A 12,538-nucleotide genomic window follows, 5' to 3' on the forward strand; every position below is an offset into this window, starting at 1 on the left:
CATATCATCTAGTACAAAGCACTGAAATGTGATGAGCTTTGGAAAATAATTAATGAAACCAAAAATGAAGGTGTAATTCAATATAAGTATGCAAATAAAGATGAAAATTTTTCAATAGTTAAAAATATACAAGACAAAATATTATCTGAAAGCATGAGAGACGTGGTATGGCTCATCTCGCTCGGGCGCCTCCCTGTGAGGGCGGTGGTACAATGGAGTTGTTTTGTTACCACCATGAAATGTCCTATGACAGACTGTGATGAAGATGAGACCCTAGAACATCTTCTATTGGATTGTTATAGGACAACTGAGATCAGGCAGAAGATGACAGAGATTGGCTATGATGTGGATGTTAATATTAAAGCAGTTAAATATGGTTTGTTTAAAGAAAAAATGGGTGAAGACAAAAGGAGACTCTTTTGGTTAGTAATGTGTGTAATAAACACACATTTGGGAAACCCGTACCAAAGGAGTGTTAGAACAAAAGATAAGTAGTGATGTGGTGAGTAAACATATCATTACAGACCTGCGGAGAAGACGAACAATGGACCTGAAACTTGGGAAAGTTTTCCCCTGGAACGAATTAAAACTGTAAGTCTTGTGAACGCTGTGTGGACTCAGATTTTCCTCCTTGTTGTATGTGCTCATGGTTTTGTATATGTAATTGTATGTGTATGTGCATTTTATATGTAAATAAAGTTTAAAAAAAAAAGAAAATAATACGTGAATAATTAAAGGAGGAAGCCATTACAACAGCATACAACAATTCATGCTTTTAAAAAAAGAAAAAAAAAAAACGTTTTGTAATGGAAGTCGGTGAATTCCATGTTCATGCCGACTGTAGTTTCTAGAATAGAAAGAGCATGAAGATATAAGTGCGAGTATGAGCTGCTACTACTACTGGACCAAGCTCTTGGTGTGAGTGAGGTGGCTCTGAAAAGAGCCGTTGTTGGTAGGAGAGCGTGCAGCTTAAGCTCTCTCTCCGCGGATGCGGCGAGCCAGCTGGATGTCTTTAGGCATGATGGTGACCCTTTTGGCGTGGATGGCGCACAGGTTGGTGTCCTCGAAGAGTCCGACCAGGTAAGCCTCGCTGGCCTCCTGCAGAGCCATGACAGCAGAGCTCTGGAAGCGCAGGTCGGTCTTGAAGTCTTGAGCGATCTCGCGGACCAGGCGCTGGAAGGGCAGCTTGCGGATCAGCAGCTCGGTGGATTTCTGGTAACGGCGGATCTCGCGCAGAGCCACGGTACCAGGCCTATAACGGTGGGGCTTCTTGACGCCTCCGGTGGCCGGGGCGCTCTTACGGGCGGCCTTGGTGGCCAGCTGCTTCCTGGGGGCTTTGCCGCCAGTGGATTTGCGAGCGGTCTGCTTGGTTCTTGCCATTCTTCCTCACTTTTCTTTCCCTGTGATAAGAGCAGAAAATGTAGCGAACAGAGGAGACTCGCTGCTCTTATACTGTGTGACTGGCTGTGACGCGGTGCCGCTCCGGCTCGTGATTGGTGACGGGCTCCACGTGGAGCACCGCCCGCCTCGGTGTGTGCTGCTCATTGGAGAAAAGTGCATTGATGTTGCGCGCTGCCGCAAGTCTCTCTGCGATTGGTGCGTGACGAAGCTGCGCGCGCTCTGCGGAAATATAAGCGAGGCTTTGAGCTGATCGGGCCACATTTTCTCTTAGTCTCGATACTACAAAGAAAAGAACCTGTCAAAATGAGTGGACGCGGAAAGACCGGAGGCAAAGCCAGAGCTAAGGCCAAGACCCGCTCATCCCGTGCCGGGCTTCAGTTCCCCGTGGGTCGTGTCCACAGGCTGCTGCGTAAAGGTAACTATGCGGAGCGTGTGGGAGCCGGCGCTCCTGTTTACCTGGCGGCTGTGCTCGAGTACCTGACCGCTGAGATCCTGGAGCTGGCTGGCAACGCAGCCCGCGACAACAAGAAGACTCGCATCATCCCACGTCACCTGCAGCTGGCTGTGCGCAACGACGAGGAGCTCAACAAGCTCCTGGGGGGAGTCACCATCGCTCAGGGCGGTGTGCTGCCCAACATCCAGGCTGTGCTGCTGCCCAAGAAGACCGAGAAGCCCGCCAAGGCCAAGTAAACGCAAAGCGCTCGGCTTCACCAACAACAAAGGCTCTTTTAAGAGCCAAACACTTCTCTCTGAGCAAACATCCTTCTTTCTGTTAGTGTTTGTAACAACTTGTGTCCTGGGAAATGTAGATTATGCAGCTTGATTTACTTTGAAGTGTACGTTCATGTCATCTTAGTCACGGACTGAAATCCACCTTCAAAAAAAAAAAAAAAAACTAGAGCTGTGTGCGTTTAGTCTATTCTTTTGTGAATAAAACAAACTTTAGGTCTTGATATAAAACTGAAGCAAAAAGCTCTGTCTCCTGCGTTGTGGTGTGGGGTCGTGTTCAACCTCATTGCTCATCTTACTAATTAAGAATACATTGGATGTCACTAATAGCTTAACTGACTGGACACTCATCATGGTTCACACTCTTTATAATTAAAACAGTTTCTAAGCTCATGGAAACAGACAACACGCAGTTCAAACCTTGTTAAACACAGGAAAATATAACAACGTGAGGTGGAGAGGGACAGGTGGAGGAAAATGTGCAGCTGTTTGCGACGTGTTCAGCACTGCTGCTGAATTTGGGACATTTTGCAAAGTCACATCTACGCTTAGGGTTTAGTGTCTATTGTGAGTAGAATAAAACAATTCGAAGAATAGAATGTGTTTAGGTTTACTTAGATAATAGGGGGCAGCTGGTGATCAGAAGAACAGGAAATGATTCCTAAGTGTGGGTTTTGTTAGAATGACTTTGTCAACCTGTTTTAAGGACAATAGTGGATTTTTTTTCTCCAAGCTTTTCATGCGACCTTAAAGCTCCCAAGAATGACATTAAGTTGCTGAACCCTGACCTCTGACGTGCCAAATCAGTTGGTTCAGCTATAAACTTTGGTGTGTAACTGTATAGTATGAAAAATGCATTGACAGTGGGGGTCTGCCTGTTATAAAGTGAGTGAAATCTGCCTCAGCCAAGAACAAGAAGCCACAGTTACTAACCTGGGAAGAGGACAGTGGAGGGGGACACAGGGCAGCCCCGGACTCTTCTTCAGCTGGGATATCCAAAGAATCGGTGAGGTCAAGAAGTAAACTCAAGACTATATTTTGAAATAATATATAGTTTTTTAAACCTACAAATTATTAACAGAATGGTTTTATTGTGTTATTATAGGAGTTGTGTCGCCAAATAACAACATAAATCGCCTTGAGGCGACTTATGTTGTGATTTGGCGCTATATAAATAAAATTGAATTGAATTGAAAATAATTTAATTCCCCTCATCCTTCACGCTACAGAGCTCCATGGTAAAATAAATAGCAGTACGGGCTCAGCTTGGAGTAAAATGTGTCCTTGAAATCACACAATATCAATTCAACTGGACTAGATTTAGTCAGGTAAAGTTGTAGATTAGAGCTTTTCAAGTGGATTATATTAGCTAGGTATCATTAAAATATACAGTGTACTTCCAGTACAACAGCCAGTGTAGGCTTTTAAAAAACTCAATATTTCATACGTGAATAATAACATGCATCTATGAATGTATTATGTGTTGTTTAATAGAATACTTTAAAATGTAGTTGCTAACTTAAGTTTATTTCTTGTATGATGTTTCACAGTAAAAGTGGTGTGATGCTTGTATTACGAAGGTGTGATTGTAAATAGAGTTGTTAATATTTGTATTCTTGTAGTTGCAGACTTGCTTAGACAGCACTAATGTGCACCATGATAAGATAAGATAACCTTTATTAGTCCCACACGTGGGAAATTTGTTTTGTCACAGCAGGAAGTGGACAGTGCAAAAGTTATGATAGTAATCCAAGTTGTAATTGTAATGAGGACAATGTAGGAAAAAAAGCGCTTTAATAATAGGACGTTATTGTGAATGACAGAGTGGTGAGTGAGTGAGAGGAAGGAGCTCTTGTGTGTTGCTGTGGTGGCTCTGAGAAGAGCCGTTGTTGAGTGTGAGAGCGGTGTCAGCTCACTTCTTCTTGGCTGCTGTGGCCGCCTTCTTGACTTTGGGCTTGGCGGCCTTCTTGGCGGGGGATTTCTTTGGTGCGGGAGCCTTCTTGAGCACCTTCTTGGGGCTCTTTGCTGCTTTCTTGGTGCTTTTGGGCGCTTTCTTGGCCGCCGCTGCGGGCTTCTTGGCCTTCTTTGGCGACTTCTTAGCGGCTGCGGGCTTCTTAGCTGCTGCTGCTGCCTTCTTGGGCGACTTCTTAGCAGCTGCTGGCGGTTTCTTGGCTTTGGCCGCGGCGGGCTTCTTGGCTTTAGGAGCGGCTTTCTTTGCGGGCTTCTTGGCTTTGCTCTCAGTAACCTTCTTGTTCATCTTGAAGGATCCGGAGGCCCCGGTGCCCTTGGTCTGCACCAGAGTGCCCTTCGCCACCAGGCTCTTGATGGCAGTCTTGACGCGGGCCTTGTTCTTGTCCACATCGTAGCCTCCGGCAGCCAGAGCCTTCTTGAGCGCGGCTGCGGACACGCCGCTGCGCTCCTTGGAAGCGGCCACGGTTTTCACAATCAGCTCGCCCACGCTGGGGCCGACCTTCTTGGGCTTAGAAGCCGTCGTCTTCTTCTTCTTGGCCGCCTTGGCCGGGACGGCAGCAGGTGCGGGAGCTTCCTCGGACATTTTCCTCTTTCGCGTCTGATCGAGATTCACGGTACAGTGATGGCAAGTCGGAAGCGCCACGCTGCACTTAAACGCATCATGAGAACCGTGGAGAGTGAAGGCAGCGCGCGCAGCTCTCGCGTGTCTCGCAAAGCTTCATTTTGTGTTTCGTGTCTCGGGATCAAAGAGCTCAAAGTGAGTGTGTGAGCAGCACTGCAGGTCGACAGTGGAGCAGTCCACAGCGGGCTTGTGTCTCCTCGTGCAGGCCTCGTGTCTGGCTCTCGTGCTCTCTGCTCTCGGTTCGTGGAGCTCCCAAAGCTCGGCGACTCGGTGCGGAGCTCAGCGCTGCTCGGCGGCTTCTTGGACTCTTTTCTCTGCTAAAACCGGTGGAGCCGCAGCAGAGCTCCGTAAAAAGCCTTTTCCAGCTGATACACATGTTTGTTCACGCACTCCGAGTTAAAAGCAGCATCTGGTGAGCGCAGCTGTGGGACAAAGTGACGCTGCGAGCTCCCAGCAAACACACCGATGCTGCTGCAGGCCCACGGAGCAGCGAGACCTGTGTGACAGCTGCTCACTTCTAACCAAAGCACAGTTTCACTCACATTGTTGTACAGAAGCTTCATTAGTGACCTTACAGCAGCTCGCTTCCACACTTTGGCTCTGATCTCTTAGTCTGCATTGACTCAGTTTCCTTCTACAGTTACTGACTCTACAATAAACAACAGCAGTGAATGAACACGTGACTACACACATCCACAAACTGATCACTGAGTATCTCAATGTGTAATACTCAATACCTGCTAAAAACACACAGCCATCTCACTGTTAATCACTCTCTTTCGCTATTAGTCAAAAATTATTTTATCCTTATCTATTCTATTTATTATTATCGTAATAAGGTTGTTGTTATTATTTGTTATTTATTTTATCCTGCTCTGCCCATGTGGGTGCATTTCCCAGCTCTGGCACTAATAAAGCTTGTCTCATGCCCAGTATCTCTGCTCCTCTTTCTGGAGGATTCTGTTATTATCCCACCTACTGAAAAATATGTGACCACAATTTTTTTTGTGCATAAGTCAAATCCTGAACAATACCCCTGACCCACACCATCATGTGCTGACCAGTCACCGGAGTGTGTTTAGTGAGAGTCTGAGATGACCAAAAATCCCCTCTGAACACCACAGGAAATCATTCCTACCTCCTGTACAACTCCTCCATCTTATGCACAGCACTTACTACAATAGTTGCATTATATAAAAGGTGGCTATGGAGCCATCAAGTTAGGAGTTAGATTGAAGAAAGCTTTGATGGAAATTCCTCTGGGAATTGCTAGGAAAGCTGGATGTGAAGGACACAGCAGGGCCTGCCTGTGGCATAGGCAGTATAGGCAAATGCTAAGTGTCATCCATCCAGGGGCACCACAAGTGAGGAAAAAACAATTAAAATGCTTTGTTGATGCTAGTTTTGTGCCAAAGCATTTTAATCTAATGACTGCTCAACTTTGCATATCAGAAGAAGAGAAGTACACTTTGAACTAAAACCAAGTGTTAAATAAAAAGTCGCATTAATTGTGTTCGTAGAAAGACAAAGTGACTACAAAGTAAAAACCGGAACACATTTCTGTTGACTGGGGGTCGGTACAGCGGATTGATAGCACCCAGTGACACAAAGGTGCACATCCGCGATTACAGTAGTTGTAACATAGTGAGCTGCATGTTTAATAGTTGGAATTCTGCTCGTCAGTTTAGTGTGTGGCTCTGAAAAGAGCCGTTGTGTTGACGTGTGAGATCCAGTCAGTTTACTTAGAGCTCGTGTACTTGGTGACGGCCTTTGTGCCCTCAGACACGGCGTGCTTGGCCAGCTCACCGGGGAGAAGGAGGCGCACTGCGGTCTGGATCTCCCTGGAAGTGATGGTGGAGCGTTTGTTGTAGTGGGCCAGGCGAGATGCCTCGGCTGCGATGCGCTCGAAGATGTCGTTGACAAACGAGTTCATGATGCTCATGGCCTTTGAGGAGATCCCGGTGTCGGGGTGGACCTGCTTCAGCACCTTGTACACGTAGATGGCGTAGCTCTCCTTCCTGGTCTTTCTCTTCTTCTTGCCGCCCTTGCCGGCGGTCTTGGTCACGGCTTTCTTGGAGCCCTTCTTGGGCGCGGACTTGGCGGGTTCAGGCATTTTCTCTCCTCGATACTCTGCAGTAACGAATGAGCTCCGTGACCGAGAGCGGCGCTTTTTATACAGGCTGTATGCTAATACCACTGCGCGGGCCCTCGGATCTCATTGGTGGAGCCGCACAGTGGGCCGGACGTTGTGTTGGAGGGAGTTTGTGAACTTTGCTGAAACAGGCGCGCATCTAACAAAGACAGTGGGCTGTGTGATTGTGTCCTCGTTTGCTGACAGTCATTTGTTCTAAATGAGCAGTACATGTAGAGCTCTGTGTGGCAGATATGGATGTGTTAGTAGCAGTAATGTCTTCGGACAACAATGCAATCATTTTAATAACAATTCTGCCTTGTTTCATGTTTCTGTAGCGCCCATGTAACATGGTGATAGTCACAGTTTACGCTCACCAGCACACAGCTTTAAAACTGAGTTTTAGCTCTCAGTGGAGATTAAACACTGGGCATAATTAGGTAACTGCATAGTTTTACTGAAGTCTAATGTCTCACTGGAGCACACATATTAGACTGAACCCCCTCTCTATATATATATAGTGTATAGGAACATCTGTGCCAAGTATAACCTGGAAGTCCCGAGGTCAAAATGGGAGATGCCCCCAAGGGTGGTGGAGAATGACCGAGCTAAGATCCTGTGGGACTTCCAGATACAGACGGACAAAATGGTGGTGGCTAACCAACCGGACATAGTGGTGGTAGACAAACAGAAGAAGACGGCTCAAATTTAAACTTTAAGCTTAATTCCTTGAGTCAGTAAAGTCAGTCAGTAAAAGTCAGTAAAAATCCATAAATAAAAAAGGGTTAAACAAAATTCAGCTACTAAATAAAGTTGAAGCAAATCTTATTACAAATCTGTAATAAATTAAATTAAATTAAAATTAAATTAAATCTGTGAGTACTGTAAAAATAAACTTCTATAATTAATGTGATTTATTTTTGTGTTGTTGATACTTGTGAGGTTATGTCAGTGACAGGACTGCACTGTCTGCACCGATGTCCTCTGTGTGTGTTTCAGACAGGGGAGACGTCACTTATGGATGACATCATCATCGAACACAAGATAACAGTCAAAGACTACAGAGGTACAGCTGTTGATCTTTTAGTACAAAGATGAAAAATCTGTTAATCAGAATTGAACTTTTCCTTTACTATGAACAGGAAGTGAGAAAGGAAAATAAGTTAAAACAAACAAACTCAAGTTCAAAGTGAGAGAGTAGGAAAAAAAGTGCGCACACATCCTCATTCTAGTAAAATGTGAGCTTATCCACAGCCGGGTCAGTGGGGCAGCAGCCTAAAAACAGACCAGACCTCCCTCTCCCAGGCCGCCTCCTCCAGCCTTTCCAAGGGAACAGGAGTTTCCAGCCAGCTGAGACATATAATCTCTTCAGTGTTTCCTGGTTCTGCTCTGGGGACTCCTTTCTTCATCAGGGTTCAGAGTGAGTGCAGCAGTATTTAGATTTCACTCCGAGCCAAGTTGTGGTTAAAACGTATCAGAAACAACGCTGGTCGTCTCTGCAGATGCTGTGTGATCTGATACTTGTCATGTACTGCTCATGCAGCAGCAGAAAATGTGTCCAAAGTTCAACATTTATGTGACCCAAAACAGAAAGTTGTGTTATAACTGTGATGCGTTCACTGACATGTCCTTATTCTTTCACTTTGCTGTATATAAAGAGAACAGAGAGGCTCTGCTCAGCCCAGCAGTCGTCCACCAGTCCAACAACAGGAATCCAGCTGCTGCTCTCTAACTGGTTCTCACATTTATATTTAAATTCTATATATTTATATTCTGTTTGTTCTCCTCACAAAGGAGATGAACATGAAATGAAATCTCATACAACCACTGAGGGCCAGAAAGTTCAAATGGAGAGATATTCTTCTTTCTTTAATAAAGAAGCAGAAGAAGAAGATGGTGCCATAAAAAATTAATTTATCTTTCATACTTAATAGAAAATTCTTCACCAGGCCTTTCAGAATAAAAACGTGAACAATGGTAAATGATGGTGTGTTTTTGTTTTTCACAACAATCCTCTCAAATTCAAAGTCTAAGCTTAATTCCTTGAGTCAGGCAGAAGCCATGTTTGTACAGTCTTTGGCTTTTCTGCTAAGATTCAGGAAATCATTGTTGAAAATCCATGAATAAAAAAGGGTTAAACAAAATTCAGCTACTAGATAAAGTTGAAGAAAATCTTATTACAAATCTGTAATAAATTATTTGTAGACATTTTGGTGTTTGCAGCAACATGTTTGCTCTGTGACTGTTCTCTTTGAGTACTGTAAAAATAAACTTCTATAATTAAGTTGATTCTGTTCATCTGGACGTGGTGTTTTCAGTGGGAGAAACGTTTTGTCACTCATCCAAGTGACTTCTTCAGTCTCAGCTGACTGCAGGTTTCCCCAAATCTTATAAACAGTACGTAAACAGTACATTTGCATAATGACTGAAACTAGAATCACTGAAGGAACAATGGGCAGGGAGGTCTTTTTCTTCATCATAATTGTGCAAATTCTCATGACCATTGATCAGTCATTGTGCGTGTGTGTCAAATCACTACCGATTGGCATGCAGACATGATGAAGTGGATCCAGTGAAGTTGAGAACCTTTTTATATCCCTGACATTCTGCTCCGAAAAGGAAGAAGATGACTCACATAAACCAGAATCTGTTGAAAATTTAACTTTTTAGAGAATTCAATCAGAAACAGGATCATATGGATAAGTTCAGAGTTACAACACAGATCACAGAGGAGTTTTGCAGAAGCATGATCCTGTTGCTTCTGCAGAAGGGAGAACCGGGTGCTGGTGGTGTAGTGGGAGATATTTTAATGGCACACTTTGGACCCCATACAGAGGATTGTTTAAACACCACAGCCTGCTTGAAGTATTCTAACTGACTGTGTGCATCACTTTATAACCACAGTGTCGGCTGAGGCTGATTCCTGCAGGATAAAGTGCCATGTAACTAATGTAATTTCTTGAACGTGACAACAATCCATCCATCCATCTAGCAAGGTATACCTAATAAAGTGGCCGCCGAATATATGCACTGTGTGTAAATGGGAAGATCAGTCACTTCATGATAGCAACCAGCAGGTGGCAGCAGTGGAGCATTAGTTTTCCCAATGCATGACAGTTTTCATGTGACCTTTGACCTTTAATGTTACAGTAGAACAAACAGACTGTAAGTTTCCTTCTGAGACCCGAGCTTCTGGTAAGGATGTACTTTACCTATCTGGAAGCTGGAAGTATGTCTCAGGTCCTAAAATGCATCTGGAGGACAGCTGATAGAGGATGCAGAGGTTAAACAGCTGTGGCCACAGCTGGAATATAGAAACCGCAGAGGACTCCTTTAACAGCTCGCCCTCTTTATTCAGTTTATTTCAGTTCTTTAAGATGATCAAACCTTCTGCCCTTCATTGTTTCTGTGTGTGATATCTTAAGAAGATGTGATGTCTGTCACATTATCACCATTTTGAAAAGCAGTGCCAACACCTGGAAAGCAGACAGATGTGTAACTACAGATCTTCCTTATTGAACTTTTGCATAAGGTTGATTTGATTTTCAATCTGCAGGAGAATTTGAAACCTTATTTTTTGCATAAAGTCAGCAAACTTTTTAAATGTTTTTATTATAAGATGATGCACAATGATTTTATGTTCCATGACCTTTGACATAAAAGTTATCTAGATGGTTTCTGAGTGCTTCTATTTGTTTGTCGTGCACATTTACTGTAAACATTCATGCTTTGTAGGAGGGTTTATATAAAATTGAAAGCATGTGACAGCGTGCTTTATGAGCATAGTTTGGACACAGGAGGACATTTTTGACCTCAAGAGTTGCAGACTTGGTTTAGTCTGATGCTTTATTATAAGAGGACATCATGGAGCATGTGAGGAATGATTAGAGAAGTGAAATCATGGACTGGTGTGACACTAAAACAAGCATCTCACAAATTTGAACCAGGACACCCTGATGAGAAGTGGCTACTGGACAAGAAGACATTGGTGTGCAAGAGATGAAAACAGGGTGTTGTTAGAACGCTACTACACAAGTAACCCCAGCAGAAGGAGGTACATGGACAGGATGAGGGACCTATGGATTCTTCGATACCCAACATCCACATGGATGGTGAAACAACCAGTAGCTCAGTGTTCCAACATTCGAAAGAAGGAACTGCTCGCACAGCTAGAGATTGATGAGGTACAACACAAATGCTATGGCAAGGGGGAGCCAGGACGCCAGGTCAGGGGGGACATATCATCACCCCCACCCGAGATTGGGTACAAAGCCCCAAGTGCAGTAGAAGAAGGATCGTTGAGTGCGAGAGGAACTGAGCTTGAAACCTGGATCCAGTGTAGCTGGTTACCAAATCTACATGAAGTACCCTCAGAAGATCTACTAGATGATGTGAATGCAGCACGGACGTTACCTACCACCACCAATAAACACAGCTGAGGTTTTTACAGTAAAAAATAACTTTTCCCCAGTAGGTTTTTATGTTTTGTTTTGTTTTTTTAGATCAGTTGCAGAGCGTTCTCACTCCCGAGGCGTAACATGTCGACGTTTTGTCACGTCCCGCGGCGTTCCTGAGGAACGCGAAAGGAGACCTTCGGCGTTCTTATGGTACGCGGCGGGTTATGGCTGGAATCCAGTGCAATGACGCTCCCGCGGGAGTAGACGTTCCAGCCCTGTATTCCAGCCCTAAACCTAACCTTATCCCTAGCCCTGACCATAACCTTATTCCTGACCTTAACCAGGACTTTAATGAAGTTAAATAGCGTGTTTCTAAGCGATTTGAAGAAAAAGAGCGAACATGTGTAGATTCAGTCCAGACGGTTCTCATATTTCCTCTTTTTCCGAGGTCGTCATTTAGGAACGTGGTGGGTAGCCGAAAACGTAATATGGTGACGATTTGTCACCTAGCGTAAAATGTTACGCTTTGGGAGTGAGAACGGGTTGAGCTTTCTGCATTGTATGTTTATTTATCATATAAGCTAAACAGTTCACCTTTTTTATTTAAGTGAAATGTTTAATTATGAGTGTTAAAGAAAACAATAAAGTTTTTTTTTATATAAAGTAGGCAGCAAGTATATTTCATGTATTTTAACCATGTATATGATACATAATAATGGATTGGATTTATATAGCGCTTTTCAAGGCACCCAAAGCGCTTTACAATGCCACTATTCATTCACTCTCACATTCACACACTGGTGGAGGCAAGCTACGGTTGTAGCTACAGCTGCCCTATGCAGATGTTACATTCTGTAATATGTGTAAAGAAATGACTTTGATTTTGCTACCCTGAGAAGATTTCTCTAGATCAGCTGTTGCCTCGACTCCTCCCTCTGCTGGTGACAGCTGAGTTATGAACAGAAAAATCTTGTCTTCACAACTTAATTGCACCAAACTGTTTGTGTGTGAGTACATCTAAAAACTAACATCTGCTTTGCCACATGACAGCAGAGGTTTGGTGACAGGAGACCTGCGTCCTCTCTGTGAGCAGCCAACAGCACTCAGCTGTCATATGAAATTAATAAGATTTTGATATCAAACTCACCTGCACAGGTAAACCCCACGAAGGACAAAGACTCAAAAGTCCAAGGTTCCCTAGAGTGAAAAAGAAAGCAGCACAGGTCATACAGATGTCAGAGTGCGCTTTGAGAGATGTTGCTTTGGCACAGATCCAGTTTCTGCCAT

At 44.1% G+C, this 12,538-nt stretch overlaps 3 protein-coding genes and 1 pseudogene across 3 annotated transcripts; 1 reads left to right on the forward strand and 3 right to left on the reverse strand.

Annotated features, from left to right (window-relative positions):
* Positions 1–471: 471 nt before the first annotated feature.
* LOC146713666 (histone H3) lies at positions 472–1,433 on the reverse strand. The gene has a single exon (XM_085449673.1). The coding sequence runs from the start codon at positions 1,378–1,380 to the stop codon at positions 970–972; it is 411 nt and encodes a 136-aa protein (XP_085305799.1). The 5' UTR covers positions 1,381–1,433; the 3' UTR covers positions 472–969.
* A 254-nt stretch (positions 1,434–1,687) lies between these two features.
* LOC146713667 (histone H2A-like) lies at positions 1,688–2,117 on the forward strand. The gene has a single exon (XM_085449693.1). It carries the CDS (start codon positions 1,705–1,707, stop codon positions 2,089–2,091), a length of 387 nt encoding a protein of 128 aa, XP_085305819.1. The 5' UTR covers positions 1,688–1,704; the 3' UTR covers positions 2,092–2,117.
* A 1,864-nt stretch (positions 2,118–3,981) lies between these two features.
* On the reverse strand, positions 3,982–4,803 carry LOC146713668 (histone H1.4 pseudogene; annotated as a pseudogene).
* Positions 4,804–6,206: 1,403 nt separating this feature from the next.
* On the reverse strand, positions 6,207–6,853 carry LOC146713669 (histone H2B 1/2). The gene has a single exon (XM_085449718.1). The coding sequence runs from the start codon at positions 6,834–6,836 to the stop codon at positions 6,462–6,464; it is 375 nt and encodes a 124-aa protein (XP_085305844.1). The 5' UTR covers positions 6,837–6,853; the 3' UTR covers positions 6,207–6,461.
* Between the last annotated feature and the right edge of the window lie 5,685 nt (positions 6,854–12,538).

Source organism: Copadichromis virginalis, linkage group LG3 (genome assembly GCF_057382275.1).
Source record: "Copadichromis virginalis isolate Kocher_CV1m ecotype Utaka linkage group LG3, C_Virginalis_male_GT1.1, whole genome shotgun sequence".
Taxonomy (NCBI): Eukaryota; Metazoa; Chordata; class Actinopteri; order Cichliformes; family Cichlidae; genus Copadichromis; species Copadichromis virginalis.

Excerpts from the sequence above, each read along its gene's own strand:
- LOC146713666 (XM_085449673.1), bottom strand. The coding sequence starts at position 1,380 with ATGGCAAGAACCAAGCAGACCGCTCGCAAATCCACTGGCGGCAAAGCC.
- LOC146713667 (XM_085449693.1), top strand. The coding sequence starts at position 1,705 with ATGAGTGGACGCGGAAAGACCGGAGGCAAAGCCAGAGCTAAGGCCAAG.
- LOC146713669 (XM_085449718.1), bottom strand. The coding sequence starts at position 6,836 with ATGCCTGAACCCGCCAAGTCCGCGCCCAAGAAGGGCTCCAAGAAAGCC.